The 21,309-nt window shown below is 52.9% G+C and overlaps 4 protein-coding genes and 2 non-coding genes across 6 annotated transcripts; 3 read left to right on the top strand and 3 right to left on the bottom strand.

The window, feature by feature from the left end:
• Window positions 1-3,085: 3,085 nt before the first annotated feature.
• On the top strand, window positions 3,086-3,177 carry ASPACDRAFT_t116. The gene has a single exon. It is a non-coding gene; the product is annotated as a tRNA-Pro (tRNA).
• Window positions 3,178-3,257: 80 nt separating this feature from the next.
• Window positions 3,258-3,343, top strand: ASPACDRAFT_t117. The gene has a single exon. It is a non-coding gene; the product is annotated as a tRNA-Pro (tRNA).
• A 3,518-nt stretch (window positions 3,344-6,861) lies between these two features.
• Window positions 6,862-10,322, top strand: ASPACDRAFT_1867218 (BRCT domain protein). The gene is made up of 7 exons (XM_020197895.1): window positions 6,862-6,931; window positions 6,994-7,055; window positions 7,143-7,419; window positions 7,497-8,131; window positions 8,186-8,462; window positions 8,511-8,591; window positions 8,638-10,322. The coding sequence occupies exons 1-7, from the start codon at window positions 6,907-6,909 to the stop codon at window positions 9,846-9,848; spliced, it is 2,568 nt and encodes an 855-aa protein (XP_020057961.1). The 5' UTR covers window positions 6,862-6,906; the 3' UTR covers window positions 9,849-10,322.
• A 606-nt stretch (window positions 10,323-10,928) lies between these two features.
• On the bottom strand, window positions 10,929-11,885 carry ASPACDRAFT_1867217 (SDR family oxidoreductase). The gene has a single exon (XM_020197894.1). It carries the CDS (start codon window positions 11,833-11,835, stop codon window positions 10,939-10,941), a length of 897 nt encoding a protein of 298 aa, XP_020057960.1. The 5' UTR covers window positions 11,836-11,885; the 3' UTR covers window positions 10,929-10,938.
• A 410-nt stretch (window positions 11,886-12,295) lies between these two features.
• On the bottom strand, window positions 12,296-13,465 carry ASPACDRAFT_41882 (uncharacterized protein; the record flags this gene model as incomplete). Its single annotated transcript, XM_020201002.1, has 2 exons — window positions 12,296-13,090; window positions 13,205-13,465. 2 exons carry the CDS (start codon window positions 13,463-13,465, stop codon window positions 12,296-12,298), a joined length of 1,056 nt encoding a protein of 351 aa, XP_020057959.1.
• Window positions 13,466-13,832: 367 nt separating this feature from the next.
• On the bottom strand, window positions 13,833-14,539 carry ASPACDRAFT_41881 (uncharacterized protein; the record flags this gene model as incomplete). Its single annotated transcript, XM_020201001.1, has 2 exons — window positions 13,833-14,180; window positions 14,264-14,539. The coding sequence occupies 2 exons, from the start codon at window positions 14,537-14,539 to the stop codon at window positions 13,833-13,835; spliced, it is 624 nt and encodes a 207-aa protein (XP_020057958.1).
• Window positions 14,540-21,309: the final 6,770 nt, after the last annotated feature.

Here is a 21,309-nt window from a genome sequence, read left to right as displayed (position 1 = left end):
AGCAACACAGATCTATTTAGGATAGCACTAGAAAAATATACAAGTCGAATTGTTCCTTAAGCTGAAACATAAGCAGATTTGATATAATCAGATACTGTAGTTATAGAAAAAAGAATATGTTCCGTATAAGTTAAATACAGCACCGGTTACTAATAATATAAAAAGTTTAAGTTGCAATACCAATTTGTGTTTGCAGTGCTATGCAGCATATTAAATTTCTACTAACCGCCGGTAATTATAATATTTCTATATTCTAATTCATTACTGCTTCTACTAATTTATCTACCAACTATACTATTCTACAGCTGGAATAGTCCGACAACTTAGTTTTGAATCAAAACAAAATTAATCACGATAATAAAATATCACGGAAGTAAGAGATAAATATGACTTGAGGAAGGCGTAGCCCGTAGCATCTGGTGTTCCGGTGCCATAAGGACAGACATGGTGATAGAACCACAAGATAAAAGAATACAGGGTCGGATTATTTTGAATGAAATATCAAGCTAAAAGATTGGGTAACTCCAATATACCTTCGGGTTCAGGATTCCACTGGGGTGTTGGAAGAAGACATGTTTCAGGCTTCTGCTGCCAAATCAATGTTGCTGTTATCACATTGTTTGTCCACATTTGCGTGCGCCATCCTTGGAACAAACGATGCTGAACACTTTAGCTTTACTAAATCCTGATGCAGTCTTGGCTTCAGGTAGCTTTCAGGAATCTACATCCATAGGGTAGAGTGCTATCTAGCATCATATCTTGCGAGTAAGCACGGTCTCATTGAATCCTATAATATCGAAAGACTTCAACTTAAGCACGGATAGAGGAAGTGTATAGCAAAGAGCTAGGCAATACATTGTCCCGATCAATTTAAATCATTAAGTCATTCTGTTATTATGTTAAGTTGAGTGACTCACTTTTCATGATGAATATAGCAGTATCGACAGTGAAATGGAACCCTGCATCCGTTCCCCACCAGTCCGAAGTCAGCTGTCGACAATTCCAGAACCAAAATACCATCTCCACCCGTTGCAATGGCTTCAACCGCGTATCCCCACAAGATATCCCTTGTGTACGATCTTCTAGAGGTGATCCCCGGGCAGACAGATCTTCGCACGCTTCTCACCTCAGCCCAGCGAGTTTGTTATTCCTGACACGATGTCATCCGAGAACTCCCCCGACATCCAAAGGGCGCTTTACTTCAAGCCATCCTTAGCCTCTTCAGAGGTTCTCACCGCAACCCATTCATCGATGAAGTCCTCTGGTCCCGATTCTCCTGCCACTTTCAATATGTGGGTCGGATGGTCCACCGCTTGGACATGTGTAAAGATCGGGATATCGGACCCACAAACAGCGACGGGCCATGCCTCCGCCACAAACCGAGCTGGCGACCCATGCTCCTCCATCAGTCGCTCACTCTCCCTGTCCTGTTTCACGATCTTTCCACCGGGACACTGTATAACCTCCGAGTCCAGCCCGAGACAGAAGACTCTGCCGGCTAAGATTCCGACGCGTACATGCGCCTGGGACACTTGGCCGCCGCGGTCGAGGACAGGTGTTCTCCCCCCGGGGAGCATCTCTGCATCTCGTGGAGAACGCGATCAGCTTCGATGCTCTACCGCCGTGGCTGCGGATGGCAATTAGTTATGTCGGTCAAACTCCCCTCATTTGAATGCGGAAGCTGTATTCATATGCCCGCCAACTCATTTCCTGCGTATTTCTCTGGCGGCGTGCTGGGATGGCTTGATTTCTCATCGCTCCTCTGGCGCAAGTGGGCATTCGTCATCCTGCTTGCCGATTAATCACAGTGGTACTGGGAGTAGACTGATTTCCTTCTGTTCCCTTCTCAACATTGGTACATTATCTGATATTCTATTGTGGTGTTTTATGCTGTATTCGCTGTTTTTGCTTTCGATTTACTCTGGTTTTGATCTCTTTTGGCAGCTGTGGCACAAACACTCTGAACGTGCATGACGCTGCTTGCTTTTGGATCACCGGTGCTTACTTACATTTACAGAGTTTCCCTGATGATCTCATATCATTGAAGTTGTCTTGACTCTCGTTTGGTATTACATTGAAGTGTAATGTTGTACGTATAGCCAAGCTCTATGACCCCCACTTGCGCAAGGTAGTGGGTAGGTCTTTTGATCTACCTATGAGAATGGGTCCAGCCATAGATCAGTCTCGAGAGTCAATACCAGTAGACCTGGGGCCAGCACTTGTCCGGTTATGCGAGAAGCGGGTGGCAGCAAGCAGTCTCTATTGGTTCTGCGGTACAGTCTATAGATATCACAAAGAATAACACTATAGATACGTAGTCCTAACTCTCCAGCTATCTGTGTAGTCTTACTCTAAAGTGTTTGTGTAGCTTTCTCCGGGAGGCATCATGGCTTAAAGAACGACTGCGGGTTACTTAGTGACCCCCGCCCCTTTAGGCTCGGGCCAGGCAAAAAATCTAAACCCACCAAAAAACATACAACAGAAGGGATTCGCTGGTGGTCACCCACCCAACTACTAACCTCCCGGCGTGTGGCTTGAGTACGGCTGAGCGGACGGGAAGCCCTATTTTCCACACCCTGTGGTCGTATGTGGTGAGAGCTCGTGTGGAGCAGTATATGTCTAGCATGCAATAGATTGAGTGACGAGGTAGAATAAATTTTCTGCTAGTATTCTCTAGTTGGGTGAGATGACATCGCCGATGCCTATGTCCTGGAAACTGGTACATGAGGCGATGGTGGATGAAGGTCTGCGTGTTATTCCCGGTTAATCGGGTTAGAAGCTCGGTTGCCACGAGACTATATATTTTGCATGCGGCGGGAGCTCTCCAACAAGCGTTCAACTTCGGAATAAACGACAACACTCCGTATACACTGTCTACAGTACTGTTCTAATCGATTGATCGTCCGTGGAATATAGACAGTATCAACAGGATTTTAACGCCAACGTAGTCTTTTCAATATAAATCCAACTACTGCACAATCAACAACGCACCTGCTCAAAACCCCCCATCCTCCATCCTACACCCACACCCAGAGACTCAAATGCCCCATCATGTTATCACAAATTTAGCGAATGACATCATCAAGCCCGGGTGGTCTAGTGGTATGATTCTCGCTTAGGGATTCCAAACCCAAGCATATCTGCGAGAGGTCCCGCGTTCGATCCGCGGCTCGGGCCTTGTTTCTTTTGTTTTTGTTTTCCTCGACTTTGTTTTATGCGGTCATATATTTACTAAGCCAGCTTCTGACATCATAAGAGCCCGGATGGTCTAGTGGTATGATTCTCGCTTTGGGATCCACATCTTAAATGCGAGAGGCCCCGCGTTCGAATCGCGGTTCGGGCCACTCTTTTTGTCTTTGTCCACGCCCTTCCCTTCAAGGGAGCCCGAGCAGGAACCAAGTATTTTCATATTTCTTTTTGTTTGCCATGCGGTTGGTGGTTGGGGTGGGCTGCGATTGCACACCAGACCTGAGAGTGTCAGTGCACATTGACTTCGGCTAGGGGTACTGTGTTCCATGGTAGAGGATGGAGACATGTTTAGTTCTTCATTTCTTCACAAGAAGTAGACGCAACACACCCTAATCAATGGTCTATGTTACAGCGATTTTCCCACCCGCCCTTCGTACGCAATCTAGCACCCACATAACACCCACTAAATATCAATATCTGCACAATCAATGTAATCATTAGTCATGGACCCAGCCCACTGACATTGACAGGTATAAGATTGCTTGTCGCACTAAGATTGTAAAGCCGGTGCAAAGACCCTACAACGAACCGTAGTACTCCTCGAACTCATCCTCAGGCTCAGCTGCCGCCCCTCTACCGGCCCTCGGCTTCAAAACGTCGGTGATGCTGACCAGCTTGGAGTAGAAGTCGATGACCCGGGGGTGGACCATGACCCTGCGGGCGTCGAACCGCGTAACCTGCAGGCCCGCCTTGGAGGTTGCACGACTCAGCGCGACGTACGCCTGGCCCTTCTCGAACACCTTGCCCAGATCGACCTTGACGCGCTGCAGGGTCTGGCCCTGCGCCTTGTGGATGGACAGCGCCCAGGCCAAGATCAACGGCACCTGCTGGCGCTGCGCCTGCACCTCGCCGTTGGGGAGCTCGATCTTCCACGTCTCGGGCTGGCAGAGCAGATGCCGCTCCGTGCCGTCGGGCTGCACGAAGCACACCAGCGGCCACTTGCGCGTCGTCACGGCGGCGGCCGCACCCCCGTCCTTGTGGGCGAGCGGTTTGAGCTTCTTGCGGGCCCGCGCCATGATCGCGGCGTCGTCGTTGTCGATCTCCTTGTCGCCCTCCTCGCCATCAGGTTTGTTGCCTCCCGAGAATTCGTTCTCGTTCTCGATGTAGTAGTCGAAGGTCGCCTCGTCCATGAACGCGACCACCCGCCCGATCGACCCGTTCACCAGCGTGTCCTCCATGTTCTTGATCAGCATCACCTGCGCCCCCTTCTTCAGGTGGATCACCGGCGGCGCCATGCAGTTGGAGAGGAGCTTCTCGCGGAACTGCGGGTCTTGGATCGTCCCCGAGTCCTGCGCGGTGAAGATCATCACTTCGCCTGAGAGTCGGTTCATGCGCGCACTGTTCGCGTGGTCGACTTCTTGCCGGGTGGGAAATCTAGCTAGCCGTCAATATCATGTCTTGATTTAGGGAAAGAAGGGGAGGGGGAGGCTTACAGCTCAGTAGCCTCGAGGGCGTCGTGGAAGTTCAACGGCCGGGAAAGCTGCTTGAAAGTTTCGATCGTGCGCGGGGTCAACTTGCCCAGGCGCATCTCGTTCAGCATGTCGGCGAACTCCGGGTCCTTCTGACGGAAGATGTGGGTGAGCAGGATCGTGTGCTGGATCGAGGTATTCCAGGTCGAGGCCGCGAAGGCGAATTTGGCCTCGCGGTTGCCGCCCTCGGGCACCGGGGGCAGCTGGAAAAAGTCGCCGGTCACGACGAGCTGGATCCCTCCGAACGGACGGCCGTTGTTGCGGATTAGTCGGGCCACTTCCTCCAGCTTGTCGAACAGGTCGCCGTCGACCATGGACACTTCGTCGACGATGAGCACCCGGGTGCGCAGCCAGCGGTTCCGCGCCTTTTGGTTCTTCTTGATCTGCCACGCCGTTAGCCAAGTCATTACGCCGTCATTCTTGCGGCGAGTTGGTCGGATGCTGACTGACCTTCTTGACCAGCTCGGGCACCGGTTCTTTGCCTAATCCGATCCCCGCAAAGCTGTGCAGCGTCACGCCCTCGATGTTACAAGCGGCGAGACCGGTCGATGCTGTTACCGCGACCCGATCCGGTTCCCGTTTGTACTTGTCCCGTAGCTTCTTGATGATCTCCCGCATTAGCACCGACTTTCCTGTCCCGGCCGATCCCGTGAAGAAGATACTCTTGCCCTGCTGCACCACGGCGTCCAAAACGTGTCGTTGCTCGTCACTGAGGAAGATCGACGCCACCTGCGCACGGGGTGGTGGCAGCTGGCCCGTCACGAGCGCCTTCATTTCCTTGTTCTGCCGCCGAAGCTCCCTCTGCTCCTCCTTGATCGCGCTCGCGGATTTGTTCCAGATCGCCGTCTGTTTCGGACGCGCAGGCGTCGCGGGCTTCCGGGGACCCATCCCCACCTCTTCGTCTGCCTCGTCCAGCCATGGCAGTTTCCGCGGTTTCTTGGCAGGTGCCTGGAAGTGGGACGGGGGCGATGAGGACCAGGGGTACTGTATGCTGCTCGAGGGGGGCTGATTGTCGTCGACGGGCATCGGAGGTAGATCGGGGTACTTCACGGCCGCCGACGACGTATTGCGGGTGGGTGTTTCTGTCAGGTCGACGACCGAGATCTTATCGTCCGCGAACGCGCTGCTCAGATTCGGGTATCCCGCCATCCCATCCTCCTCCTCCTGCTTCTGTTGTTTCGTGATCTTGGGCGGTCTGGCGATCTGAGTAGCCACTGCGGCGGCGGGGGCGGCGGCGGGGCGAGTGAATGGGTCGGGAGCCTCGAAGTCCAAATCCTCGTCATCGTCAAAGTCGTTCTCATCGAAGTACACCTCGTCGTGCAGCGACCCTAGCGTCGATTGTGTGCTGGTCATCTCGATCTTCCGCTTGACCCCTAACGACGACGCCGCGGTCGCGGCCGGTGCCGCCGGTTTGTGAAGCGGTGCGGCACTGCTATTGCTGCGAGCCCCGAGCGTGGATTGCAGCGGAGCCGCCGGCGCGGAGGGATATCTGTTGGCGGCTCGCTGGAACATTGTAGGGATTGATCCTCGTCCGGACGGAGGCAGTGGTCGACGACGAGAAGACGGATGAGGGGGGAGGAGTCGATTCGAGGCGGATCGCGGTAGTATCAATAATGGACCATTGGAAGTGGTGAATTGACGATATGAACCCGATGACGCCCGTACTTGGTGTCTGGCGAGGTGCATATGCTGGCTTCTCGGGGCCGATTGGGATCTCGTGGAGGAGAAGAGTTCTTGTGGAGGTGGGTTTTATCCTATCCTTTGTTATTGATGAGTAGTGGTTTTTTTTCGGATTGTCGAATCGGGAGTAATCCGCGTTCCTCTGGAAATATGCGCGTTTTTGTTGGTTGGATACGCGCCCGTGCCACTCCGGACCTTATCGCACGTGATATGATGATAAGCAGTCGTGCCCTAAGCACGTGAAAGTTGGTGCTGCAATAGACATGGCTGGTAATTAGGGTTGGCTGTAAGCCTATTGATCCGTGATATGGTTAATATACTGTAGCAGAGTGGTTCATGGACTCTCAAGCATATGCTTGGACAAAGCGAAAGGGGCACCCACTGATTACCGTCAAGTCACGTGACCACGTATCGCCTTTGCGCGCGATCCGGCGCGAAAGTCGGGGAAGCAAACCAAGATTCACCCCATCGCACAGGCTGGAGGTCCCATTCTGCTCGGCGACCATGAATGATGGCTGAGACTGCGGGCGCAAGTAAGTTCTTTCTGAACACTTCGATTGCAAGTTCAGCACTAAACCATAATGACCTGGAATAGACAAGGAGCATCCTCTCGCCGGGGTGGTCCTCTGCTTCACCTCAATCCTCCCCGAGCAGCGGGTAAAGTCCCAATCCCATCCTCGCCTTGATGTCATGTCTCTCCCACAACGATCATGTCCGCTAACGTTTCTTGACCGTGGTTGATAGTCCGAGATTGCCTCCATCGCGAGTCAGATGGGAGCGACCCACAAATTCGATCTTACCTCCGATGTCACTCACCTGCTGATCGGCGAGGTCAACACGCCCAAGTACAAATTCGTCGCGCGGGAACGGGCCGACGTCACGGTCCTGAAACCCGAATGGGTCGAGGCAGTGCGTCAGTCGTGGATGCAGGGCGGCGACACGGATATCCGCGCGCTGGAGGCCGCGTACCGATTCCCGGTTTTTGGAGGCTTGTCCATCTGCATTACGGGGTTTGAGGATAGTGAGTTTTGAGCTCATCAGACACAGATCCGGTGGGGTATGGAGGCTCGTCTAACAACTTTCTGTTTTTCTCTTCAGTGTCGGTTAGGAACTACATTCAGGACACAGTCACGGCCCATGGCGCCGAGTTCCGGAAAGACCTCGTGAAAGGCACCAGCCACCTGATCGCGCGGAGCACCGAGGGGGATAAGTACAAGTTCGCGATGCAGTGGGGGATCAAGATCGTCTCGATGAAGTGGCTCACCGACAGTCTCGAGCGGGGGATGGTCCTGGAAGAGGCCCTGTACGACCTGCAATTGCCGTTGGAGCAGCATGGCGTTGGCGCCTGGCATCGAGCCTTGCCCGCGCCCAAGCCCAAGGCTGCCTCCGGGGCCGATAGTGAGAACCCGTCGAATAACCCCCGACCCCGGAAGCTGCGCCGTATCGCGAGCACGAAGCTTGGAGACCAGAACGAAGGCATCTGGGGTGATATCATTGGCATCGGGTTCGAGGCGGGCGACTTTGGCCGGTCCAAGGGGAGCCAGCAGAGCGAGACCCGGGCCTTACGGAAAGCTACCTCGGGCCTCCAGGAGGTGAAGTCGTTCGCTAGCGAGACGACTATGGCGGAGGCGCAAGAGTCCCGTCCACAGCCACCACCGGAGCCGGTCGCTAGCAAGGATGAAGGGTTTCTGCATGGCTGCTACTTTTACATACATGGGTTCTCGTCGAAACAGGTTTGTGTCTCGGGATACGGATGCCATTGGGCGAGAGATTAATACGTTTGGCAGACGAACGTGCTACGACACCATCTATCTTTCAACGGGGCACAGTTGGTGGGATCCTTGAGCGAGTTCACCCGATCAGACATCCCGAAAACCGGCCACGGTCTGTACACAATCGTTCCTTTCAAGATGTCTAAAGCCCAGGTTCCTTCTACCGATGATTTGGCATTCGAATGCGAAGTGGTGACGGATATGTGGCTGGAGAGATGCCTTGATGCGAAAACACTCGTGCCTCCAGAATCTCACGTCGCAAACACGCCCGTTCCCTCATTTCCGGTCGAAGGTAAGTCTCCTCGCTTCAAGCTTCAAAACTGTGTTCTGACGGTTCTAGGATTCTCTGGCCTTAAGGTTTGCTCAACCGGGTTCTTCCGTATCGATCTCTTGCACTTGTCCAAGCTTGTCAATCTAATCGGTAAGGGTAATTCCGGCTTCATATTAGACCAAGACTAATCTTTTAGGCGCTACATACAACGAGTACCTGACGCCCAAGGCTTCTGTGCTCGTCTGTAACGACGCCAGCCCCGTGAACCAGGACAAGCTACGGCATACTCAGGAGTGGGGAGTGCCAGCAGTCTCTGCGGACTGGCTCTGGGCCTCCATTCGCCACGAGAAAAAGCAGCCTTTCGAACGCTATATAATTCAGAAGCAACCCACCCAAAGTGGCAAGTCTCGTGAGACGCGAGCTGGCTCGCATCCGGAGCAGAACCGACCACAATCAACCACCAACCAGCCCACGAACGCCACCAGGGCAACCGCTCATCACGGGACCAGCCAGTCAAAATCCAGAATCGATGGAACAGGTCACCCCTCTCGAGCAGCCGACAGCACCAAGGCGGATGAGCTTGATTCACGGCACGAAGCACCATCCAAAGCGAAGCCAGACGACCGCTCTCGAGTCCCTACCCCGGTCAAAGAGTCGCCCATCAAGAAGAACTCAATCACCTCCACGACCTCCTCACCCTTCAAACGCAAAATCTCCGATGTCTCCACCGGCCCGACCGCGCAATCCGTCATCGACCTGGCCGTCAGCGGCCTCATGAAACAAGCCCGCACCAATTCTGCTTCTGAACCCGAGGACAGCCACGGTGACCGGCCCCGCTCCCGCGCTCGGAAACCGCTCCTCGGACGCGCGCCCTCGAGCCGCACCAACAGCGGCGGCCTCATCGCCCTCGACCAGCACCAGCACCAGCACCCACAGACGAAAGCGTTCTCGTTCTCGCGCGCTAGCTCCATCGACACCCTCAACGACGACGGCTGCGGCAGCGCCATCTTCGACTCCAACCAAAACTACTCCGCGGAAGGCGGTGGGGGCATCCTCTCCCGCGCGAACAGCACCGCCGCCCGCTTCGACTACCTGGACATGGAGGGCGGCAAGACCGCCAGCAATTCGATGGTCATGTCCGAGTACGAGCATGAGTATGCGGGCGAGGAGGACGAGAACGAGCCGCCGGCGATGACGCAGCTGGACTACGAGGACCCGGACGCCGTGGCCATGCGCGAGCAGTTCTTGCATCAGGCGGGGAAAACCGTGGCGAAGAAGAATGCCGGTAAGGCTGCCGGTCTCGGGGATCAGCAGCTGGTGCCGGAGTTCCGGGAGCTGGAGAATGTGGGGTGGGGTGGAGGGCGGAGGACGAGGCAAGGGCAGAAGGCTGTTGGGGAGGGATTTTGAGCTTGTTCTGGTATTTGAATCGGTTCTTCCCCTACTACCCTGCGGTTGGGGGTTGGGGGTAGGTGTTTGACTTGGATCCTTCTAGGGTTGAATATGTTGTTCATGATATGCATGCATGGCGCGGCGTCCTTTCTCATACATGCTGAATACATTGTGCTTTTGGTTCCTTACTCGTGCCTATACTCATCAGAATACTAGGGAGCAGATCTAGCGATAGCGGTCGTGCGCTCGTCTCATTATGTCCATCCCTGTTCTAAGACCGATCGGGCAGGGTCGTGCCGTCCCGTCGCCTTCGATCTTCCTGCTGCGTGTTGTTAGAAGCTAACTATACCAATATCATTTGACCGGACCTGGAAGTGGAATCATATCAGCACATGTTAATCATGCCTAAGAATGGATCATGCTGATATTGGTCAGTGGCTGGCAGCCTCGTCATACTGTCTTAGACTACGCCTCCTCACTACTCCGTACTCCTCATCTCTGTCTATTCTCTATATTCTTTCTTTGAATACAATCATCTGTACAGCAAGGCTGATATGATCAGCGTAGGCTATATTTTTTCTTTTTCGCTTCCCATCTTTGCTATCAGGTACGCAACTTCGAAGCAATAAGCTGTATACTGCTAGAGTAGGTTTGGTCTGATAGATAGATAGCGCTGAGATCTAATTCGGGAACAGGCGTCTAATTTCTTGTTATTATTATCCCATGATCATGCCTACATCAAGCTCTGTTGATGATTTACGTACTGGCTTATCATCGCGGTGCATAATATCATTATCCGAGCCAGCTTCGTATTTACAGTTGGCCCATTACGGTATATCTCGAATTAAGAATACCTAAAATAGCCCTATAACTGGGTAAGAACGAACCCCCCAAGTCACAGCAAGACAAGACCCAGGAAAGACAAAACAGCAAGGTAGCAGACAGAGAAGGAGGAACAAAGATACTGTTTGTTGATCACGAAACTCCCTCCCGGCCCTTATGCTAAAGCCCAAGCACCTGAAAACTCCCTCCGACCAATATCTTCGGTTCTTACTCAACAGAGACGTGCATTACATACCCATCCATTACACCGAGAACCTTTACCATCTCAAGATGACGCTTTCACCTGCTCCTTCCACCGCTGCTCCACCACATCCAAACCAACCCACTTCTTCATTGTCCCATCGAAGAACCCCAGCGGCAGGAGCCCCGCGATCCGGGCAATCATCGCGAGCTTGCCGCGCCAGATCCAATACGGTGGACTGCGCTTACTGAGTTCGCGAACCACCTGCTTCGCCCACGCCGCGGCGGGGGTATCATTCTCGGGATCGGTATTGGTCAAGGCGCGCTCCACGGTCTCCTTGGCGACATTGTACAGGGAAGAAGTGGGCAAGGTCGGATGCGGCGCCTTATCATGGAAGGTGGACTGCACGGCGCCGGTGACGAGGTTGATCACCTTGATGTCGAAGGGCTCGAGCTCCAGCCGCAGGGTCTCGGTGAAGCTGGAGGCGGCGGCCTTGGAGGCGTTGTAGGCCCCCGCGAAGGGGCCGGTGGCGCCGATGGTCCCGGAGATGGAGGTGTGGTTGACGAGCAAGGTCGGACCTCGGCCGGGGCCACTGGTCCGGGCCGACTCCAGGAGTAAAGGGAGGAAGGCCTGGGCGACGCTGATCAGCGACCAGACGTTGAGCTCGAAGAGGTCCCGCGCGATCGGAATCTCGATGTCCATGACGGGCATCGAGTACCCGCCGCCCGCGTTGTTAATCAGCGCGTTAAGCGACCCGTCCGTCAGCTTCTGGACGCGGGCGACGCAGGCGCGGATCGACTCGTCCGACAAAGTGTCCAGCAGCACGGTCTCGATGCCCGCTTTCTCGGCCTCCTTGAGCTTCGCGGGGTTGCGGGCCGTGGCGAACACGCGCCAGCCTTCTTGGTGGAATCGGAGCGCGAGGGCGGATCCGAGACTGCCGTCGGAGCAGCCGGTGATTAGGACACTGCGCTTGGATGACATTTCTCGTGGTGCTTGTGTGCTGGATGGTGTGAAGTCAAGGTGAAGTGGTCGCCAACCTGCTTCTTGCGAGAGCTCGGGATCTCAGGGCGGCAGACGACGGGGGCGATTAAGTAAGGGAACAAGAGTCAGTTTGCTGGAGCTGATCCCTGCTCCCCTTCGATATACGAGACTATTGCATCCATGATGCGACAAAGAATGAACATCGTGTTGCTGGCTGGATTCTCTGCAAAACGCTTGTCCGTGGTTGTTAATACAGGAAGGAACAATAGTAAGGATTAGTAGGGACAATACAAGCTCCCTGACTCCCTGAGTCTCTGCCAAGCAAGGGAAACGAGATCAACCCACGACAACAAAGACCCCAACACGAGTACAGTACATTGCAGCCTCGTCCAAATTCTGGCACCTCCCGTTGTATCGATCCAACCACCGAGGCGGGCTGTGGTGAGCAGCAGCCTGACTACTAAGTCTGCAGGGCCGTCAACCTCTTCTGAAGCCGTGCGGACCGTCTCAACACTGCTACTCGACCCTCACCACGACGACGACGGCGAGGAGTCGGAACCCGGAAGACCCGCCCAATCGGGGCGTCAAACCTCCGCGCCATCTCCACCACCTCTTCCCCTTCGTGTCCAAACCGCCGCCGCCGGACAGCATGCGGACACGTCCGAAAGTGTTGCCGCAGATCGGAGACCCGATATGCGCGCTCGACCGCTTCGTGGCCCCGCGATCTGGCCCCGGGGCCCCATGCATAGTACTGCTCCCAGGTTTGAGGGTCCCGGCGGCGTTTCGGGCGAGATCGCTCCCAGAACTCGGTACAACCCAGGCAGTAGGTCCCGGACTCGGCCGCGCGGGTGTGCGGGTCCCAGTAGGGGAATGCCACCGTGGACGCCAGCCGGGAGTTGAAGGTCGAGTGATAATAGCTCTGGTACGTGGAGGCCCCGCGCGTCGGTGGGGGGCTGCCGCGCTGCTTGTGCAGGGCTTCGGCCTGCGTGATGTCGATGAGCATCCGCTCCGACATCGGATACTTGCCCAGCAGGTCAAACGCGGTGTCGATGACCGGGAGATGGCACCAGTCCTCGAGGGGCAGCCGGTAGAACTGGAGGACGTTCTCCAGGGAGGCGACGCGGTATCGACGGTGCCACAGGACGCACGGAAAACACACCCGGGAGAGGGTCGGAAGGTAGAGGTAGGGGCCGAAGTTGGCGCATGTCCGGCACCGCGGGTGGCAGAATTCGTGATACAGCTGTTGAATCGAGAACTAGTGCGTGCATTGGGCCAGGTCCAGTGCTTGGAGGGTCTCGGCTGCATGAGTTCGGAGGAGGCGATATTCAAAGAGAGCCGCGTCAACTTGTTGGTGGATCGTTGTGCTGACTAGCCGTAAGGTGCCAAGGGCGATCATGTCGAGGTTCAGGAAGATCATGCCAACAATCTCCAGCGGTAATGAGTTCCACATAGGCTGTGGATGTTGCTGCAGCGGCGGCGGCGGCGGCGGCGGGCAGTGCCGTCGTTGCGGCTTTTGACATCGGGCTCGGTAAAGCTTCACGGCGCTCCTAAAACGCTTTCGTGGCGCGGAGTGAATGTCGAGAAAATTCCGACTGGGCCGATCAAGGCGGTATGCCAGTCCGGATGCCATTGTATAATTATAGTTCTTGGGGAGTAAGAGTAGCGTCGAGTCCTCATGGCGCCATCATGGTTTTTATATAGTCACAAGCAAGATCGTAATGATACTACAGTGAGATCATCATCTGGGGGGAGGATCACGATTCCCCGGGATCATCGACCGACAATGGCCTTCCATCAGCATCATTATTTCGGTTGATGACGTCTGGTGGACTTAGTGGTTTACATCGTACTAAGGGCGTGGGCAAGCTTGATTGAGCAAGATCCCTACGATGCCTATATAGGAGCCTGTAATTGTTCCGTTCAGCTCTCAATCCCTCCTTCGTGATTCTCTCAGACACAAAAAATTCACCATATCCCCTTCCGCCCCAATGGGAAAGTTATCTAACCTCCCCAGCCTCCGAGGCCGTGTTCCGGCCCTCCAGCGCCGCCCTCAGCAACCGAATGATCTCGTCAAGCTGCGCGCTCTGGCGCTTGTTCACCTGGACCAGCTCCCGCAGCTGACGCAACGACTCCTCGTCCAGGCGCAGCTGGGCCTTCTGGATCTTGACCATGGTCTTGAGGAGACTGACTCTAGCCTCCTCCGATGAGGATGGTTCTGGCAGTGATCGGGTGCAGTCGCGTAAGACGAGATACGTGAGGCGCAGGATCTCGATTTCGGGGTGGAAGATGCCGAGCCAGATGATCACCGTTTCTAGTTTGCTCTGAGTTGGGGTGGATGTACTAGTCTAGAGAACGAGTTTTGGGGTTAGTGAGCGGAAGAGGAGAGGGAAACCCAAAGAGAGGGAAAGGAGATGCTTGATCTAACTACCCTGTTCAGCTTCTCTGTGATGGGAGACTGGCGGATCTTCTTCCTTAGAGTCTGGCTGCACATGCCCAAGTGGATGGCATCTGTATTTCCCAAGAAACTCTTGACGCAGAGCAGAAGCTCCGCCGGGAGGAGCTCGAACCTTAAGAGCATCGATTCTGGGGGATTGCTGATACCGCTATTGATGCTTTCGGGGACCCCGCGACTGTCGACGTTCTTCGTGGTATGCTGAGCTGCGCACTCTACTTGCTCATCGATCATATTGGTGTCCACGCTCATGGCCGGTGTTTCAGGCCCTGATTCTAATGTTGTTGACCCTGTCGACTGCTTGTGACGACCGAAGAAAGGTGGAAAGGCGTGGTTGGATGGTGGAAGGTGCATGCGTAGTGGGAGGAGCGGAAACTGCGCAGACAATTCAGGCTGACTGACTCCCCACGCGGGAATGACAACATGTGTCTATGGGGGTTGCTCTCCGATGAACTCACTTTTGGTGGCTGTTTACGGAACATAGCCCCGGTTGCTGCTTCGAACATTTTTTTTCTGTATTTGTCACGAAAACTGGCTATCATGCCTGTCGACCTACCAAGGTAGATGGAACTCAGATTCATAAGAATCGAGAGTCAGCTTTTGACTTTTGATCATGGTTAAGGAAACACAGCCGGCTTTCTTGAGCTGATCCTTGATCCCCTCATATGGAAAGACTATTGGCATACGACAAAGAATAAACATTGTGCTTGATAGCTGGATTTCCCGTGCAGCGCTTGTCGAATAGTTATTAACCTAGGAAATCTATCAAGAACCAGGAGGATATCACAATACCTAGCTAGATATTATTACTGAGTAACAGATTATTTTATCATTACAAGGATCTTAATAGAAGTAGTAGCCAGCGCTGGCTAAGACAATATCGTCAGCATTTTTTTTATATTGAAATCGACAAGACAGAGCCACGTAAGTTAGGCACGGTACCGTGATTTGTCTGAGGGTGTCGGCGGCGCTGAGGCCCCGATAACCAGGCTGCTCACCGCCCGCCACGGCCCATGTTGATAGTTCCGCTCGGATAGCCTCACGTAGCTGAGTTCATCACTTATCCACGTTCCCGACCAGCCCGCAAGTAGTCTTTCTTAACGCACGTCCACCCCATTTCATCGCCCTTGTCCACCTGCATCCATACCGGAAACCTCACAGCATTATGAAGGGCTTGAAAGACTGGCTTTCTCGGCCACTTCAACTCTTCTTACGCAGCCGCCCACACGAAAAGCGACTTTCTGACCTGGAACTGTTACCGCTTGAGCTTTTACTCCATGTCACACGATTCTTGGCAATAACCGACATCATCTGCTTAGGTATATGCAGCCGAACGCTACATGGCTTTACGACAAGTCTCTGCGACCTCAACCCAGTGCGGTGCAACATGTCGATAGCTCTTTCTGCCCTCAACAGACTAGTCCGAGACCTCCCTCGGATGTTCTGCTGCCACTTTCGATCATTCTGGGCCTCGGGGAGGGCTTGATCCAGCGATGGCGAGCTCCGGGAAGGTGCGTCGGTTGTTTTGTGAAGGCTCTGTTCAAGAGAGTGACCCTACCCGGCGAAACAAATCATACTTGGTTGGGAAGCGATACCGTCGCGCAATGTGCAAGAGTGGATGGGATTTCTTGTACTATACTACTCCTTCCATTGCTAGTTGTGGACCAAGAACTTGAAGGCGAGACTTGTTGCTGTCAATGAGTTCTACCAGTAGCCCTCCAGTAGCACTCCGGTAGTACTTCGGTGGTTACCGAAACTCGCCCCTGCCACTCGGATGACCAACCACCAAGTCGGGAAGGAATCTATACAGGTTACCCAGAATGGAAGGAACTGACCCAGGTCGGAGTTCAGCGACTATCTCAGCTCCTCCCCGCTCTTCTCGATTTCTTCTTTTCCTCCTCTTCTCTCTTCACCGTACTCCCCACCGTTATTAGATCTGCATATCGTTGGCTAGCCACGTTTACTTCATATTTTTGAAAGGAAATGTAGATGCATAGGTAGTACTGTCCTAGATATTACTTTTGTTTTCCATTTGGCAAGTAACGTCGCGCGGATATTGAGCAATGCCACCGGGGGCGATGTAGACTGCCGCCCTGAAAATCTTCAACGGCAACGATGGTGACGAGGCCCTGCATAAGAGGGGGAGGTTGAGCAGCAGCACAAATCGCGCAGCAGAATCCAGAGCATCGTGGCCGGATGATTCTCCAGACGTGTCTGAATGAACTTCGAGATCCCCGGGCCGCAGAGGTAAGCATATGTATCTCGTATACGCATGCTCGTATACGCATCAATGCGAGAGCCATTTTAAATCTTACAGAGGCGCTTCATTGATCGCAAGCTTCCCTCTGCCCTAAAGAGCTTACTAGGTTACACCACTCCCTGGCCTCCAAATCCCATCCTACTCCGGGCGCCTGCCCTCGGAAAGCTTCCCCTTGAAGGCTTTTCTATAACCACCCCAGAGGGAGGTTCTAGTCACGTGATTGATACAGCCCTATCCTGTGTTGGGATATTTGGGAATATTGAGCGGCCGAAGGTATTATTGTTAGAGGTATTCTTATTAGAGCTTACCTATTGTTGTCCCTGTTTGCTAAGGTTGTTGAGGTTTCTGTGTAGGTTTGCTGATTATTCTGTCGGCATATTTCACACCTGCCGATGGCCGCAATGGTCCTCCGTAGTATACCCTAGCGAGCTTTGCGCAATCATGCTCAAGAGTTTCTTCAAATGGGCCCTTCTTCAACGTGAGTGAAACCTGGGTAGTAGGATGAGCTCATTGCTGAACACCGATACTGACATCTCTTGAAGATAAGTTTCCCAACATAAGGAGTTAATCCTGTCCCGAAGCTTGGACATTGCTCAACTCCCCAACGAAAAGGATCGGGTCGCTACCTGATCCTTGTTCTACTTGTTCTGCAAATGCTTATCTGAAACATAGAGGAAAGAAGGACAGGCCGTATGCTGACTGGTCATAGTTCCTAGAGCCTGGACGTTGATCAATTTCAGACCACAAAAAGCGACTTGAGCCCTACGGATCTGCCCATACCCGACTCCATGAGAGTATTGTCCGATTGTCGATCGACGAGCCAATATTTATGGAATCAAATGTCTTATTGCGTTGAAGAAAGTGCGTTTGCATTGACTTATCACAAAACAGACAGCCGGGGACATGTGCAACACTCTGATCGTTCTCTCCATTCCTTCAATACAGTCATTCCCGTGTCAACTCGCAATTTGTTTCCACTCTGCCAAGTAAAGCTGAGTATTCCAGGCCTTCTCAGAGTATGCACAGGGAATGTATTCGTTAGACGGGTGGTGATCGTAGGACCGACGCCCTTGGCTCCCCTCAGTAAACAGAGGGAATGCGTTCGCTGGAAAAATGGTGGTTGTAGACTGCTTACTGAGGAGAGCCAAGGGCGGGGGCGTAGAAGGTGGAAGATAGGAGGTGGATTCATCTAAAAAGTGGCAGTTGTAGGGCGGTATTTGTAGGGTCTACGCCCTTGGCTCTCCCCAGTGAGAAGTGTCGGGAATGTTTTGTTTGGAGGGTGGTGGTCGTAAGGCTGCTCACTGAGGAGAGCCAAGGGCGTGGGGCGGGCACCGGTGTGCTTCTTTTTGGGAAAGCCGTCGCCATGAACAAGGCTGATGCTCGCAGAAACGGTCCGGGTCCTGATCAAGCAGCGAGTGCCGCCTTCTTCGAGTTGGATTCGGAGTTCTCACGCAGCGCAGTCAAGATGAAGTTTGATGGACAATTTGGAATATGACTCGTAACAGTTGCTGAGGGGAAGTACAACTCATCGAGAAGGCGTTTGTTGATGGTGGAGGAAGGAGTAAGCATGCGAGGTGAGGAAGGAGGGAGGAAGGAGGAGGAAGGAAGGGAAAGAGGAAGAGAAGAATGGAGAGAGGGAGGGAAAGAGGCCATCTACAGTGGGCCGGCTACTCGTGCCGCCGCCTTCGCAGAATCCATCTCACTGCCGCCTGTGATCGCTCGCATATTTTCCCTGAAAGTGGACTTTATTACCTTGAGTATCTTACGGTTTGTCCGAGACACCATTGAACGACAGGTTGGTTGACTTCTCTCTCGTCGAATATAGCCTTACGTACTTGCTCGGACTCAATGTACGTACTACTTCTCGATTCAGCAGCTTTATCGCGAGTTCTGCGATCGCCACCTCTGGTGCCGGATCTGCTTACACTTTGTATCACTGCTTTATGTTCCGATCCTCTCCCTATTGTGTCTTCAGTGCGTTATGAGGCACGGCCTATACCGATTCGCGCCGATTGGCATTCTCGTCAGTTCGTACCATATTCCGGTCATCCATTTCTTCATGAATTTGTTCGACAACTACAGACTGGGACCCGCACACCCGTATTATGGAGTTCAGGGTCTACTGCTACGGGTGTGCAGAGCGAGGGAGGGTAGGGACTCAAAAGCGGGACGAGAAATGATAAGTGGTAAGGCTTTCATCTTGCTCACAATAAATCACCACACCCTAGAACGGAAACACAAGCACAGCCATCGCCTAGGGCGGGAACCCTACCAGCCATCTCTCTTAGCCACCGAAATTGGAGAGTGGGAGCAATTGTAAAGGAGAGTCGAAAGGGATAAAAGAAAGAAAATGCGATCTAAAGAGAGAGAGAGTCGCCCCAAGAGAAATTCAGGTAGGCATTGAAATCCAGGTGGAACCGCAGAAGGAACACTCTGCCTAGCTTGGATACCAGTGAACCAAGAGCCCTGGGTAATCAACTTAAAGATAAGTTCAAGCGATCAGCATCAGGAGACTTGAAGCGAGATTCTCTTAAAGCAGCCGGCAATGAGTTCTTGATTCTGAGCCAGCCCAAGACCACATCCGAGCCCAACAATCTCAGAGATCTCTTGTACTAATCCAGATAGATTAAACTTCTAGCACTCGCTTTGAAGCATGAATTGGTAGTAGCTCTGTAACGAAAGACTAGAATGTGCCTGATTCGTTCATACAGATGGAACCTTCCATTCTGGTTTGCGATATCTTCACCGTAGTGGACGTGCCAAAGTCTTCTTCTCTCCAGCATACCTATAACCATGAGCATAGAACAAAATAGTCAGACCTGGGGTCTTGCGTAAATGCAGGAGTGTCCCTGCAGTATCAAATTGTCCTGGGTATGTAAATGAACAAACAGTCTTGCTTAAGAATCAAATGACCAGGACGACACAAGCACAGATGAGCAGATGTTGGCTGACGGCCGAGATGGTTTGTTGATTTGCATTGCCACTGACAATGAGCTGCTACTGTAACTGTGATCGAAAGACTGAATAGCCTCATGAACTTCGATCACATGCTTCGACTCGATCAACGGTCGAGTTGACACAAGCACAAGAAGAGCAGACGTTGGCTGATGGTCAAAATAGTCTAACAATGCATCTGCCCACTGGCAACAAGCCGCAATGCAAGTGAGGTCTAAGAACTCAGTAGGCTCAAGCTCTTCACTCTTGCGCTCAACTCAAGAGACCCGAAGAGGAACATATGAGCAGCTTCTCCGGGAATCGAAAAAGAGACCTGAAAGTGTCGATGATAATATCAACCCGCCCGACTCCAGTCTGGAAACGCATTACTCGGACTGTCAAAGGTTCAGACTAATGACCTGTAAGCATGGCATACAGATGATTTATCTGCCTGATTCTTGACTGCTGCGACTTGCTATAGCCTGCCGGAACAAGGTTCTCTGAAGATGAACCTCACACTGAACTTTCAAAGCAGTGTGTTGTGCATAACTCTCGCGCAGCTGGACTACATGCCGGGTCCAAGGATCGACAAAGAGAAGCTCGGCGCCGTTGTGGGCTCGCTGGAGGTTCATAAAAACCTCATCTCGGCTATTGAAGCACACTGTGTGCACTCGAGCACGATTAGCATAGTATAAGTGAAGGGATAGAACGAAGGAAATACTCACAAGATCGTAATGGAGCAGTGGCTTCACAATGAGCTCTGCGGCAGTCCTTAGGCAAGAGTCGTGACTGCCAGTCCAGTTCAGTTGCAATGATCTAAAGCTCAAAGAGGCTGGCCTTGTTGGGTCGCCGGAGGCTCGTAACTACCCCACCTAGGCTATTGAAGCGTACTAGGCAACTTCGAGCATGATTAGCATCCTTAGCATGATTAACATCGTTTCGGAAAGAGAGACAGGCCAGGCAGTTACTCACAGGTGGGTGATCTATCCAGTGGCTTTACAATGAGCCCTGCGGCAGTCTTTCCTCAAAGTCTCAACAATCATGATTAGGAGACATGCCAGTCCAGTTGAGCTACAGAGAGAGCAAGCTAAAAGAGGCTGCTACTGGTGGCTTGCTGGAGGTTCATACTCGCGTCAATGAGGCTGTTCAAGAACTCTAGGTAGATTCGAGCAAGATTAGCATATTCTCTCAGAGGAAAGGAATCTGTCAGGCAGTCACTCACGGGCAATGTACCCATTGGCTTCACAACAAGGCCTTCGAAAGTCCTTGCGCATCGACAATTGCCAGGACAGAGGGACACGTCAGCTCAGGTTGAGCGACAGCGATGGCAAGCTCGATAAGGCTTGAATAGCTGGCGGCTCGCCGGAGGGTTCTATGATACCTCACCTGAGCCATTGGAATAAACTGAGATCCGAGCAAGATTAGCATATTGCCGAGCAATGAGACGGTCTAGTATAATACTTACGGGCGAGCAATGCATCCAGTGACTCAACAATGAGGGCTGCGGCGGCGCTCTCACAGAACCTTATCGTAAGGACGAGAAAACACGCCACTCCCGTTGAGCAACAGCGATGGCAAGCTCGATGAGGCTGACGTTGTTGGCAGCTCGCCGGAGGTTCTTCAATACCTCACCTGAGCCATCGGAATACACTAAGATTCAAGCCAGGTCAGCATATTTCCGAGGGGAAAAATGGGCTAGATACATGGATGCTCACGGGTGGGTAATATATCCAGTGACTCCACAATGAGCCATGCAGCATTGCTCTTACAGAGCCTTCATCGCAAGGATAAGAAAAGGCAAGCCCTAGTGAGCTACACTGATGACAAG

Source organism: Aspergillus aculeatus (assembly GCF_001890905.1).
Source record: "Aspergillus aculeatus ATCC 16872 unplaced genomic scaffold ASPACscaffold_5, whole genome shotgun sequence".
Lineage (NCBI taxonomy): Eukaryota > Fungi > Ascomycota > Eurotiomycetes > Eurotiales > Aspergillaceae > Aspergillus > Aspergillus aculeatus.
The sequence above is the reverse complement of the archived record's forward strand: the minus strand, read 5'-3'. Positions and strand labels throughout refer to the sequence as shown.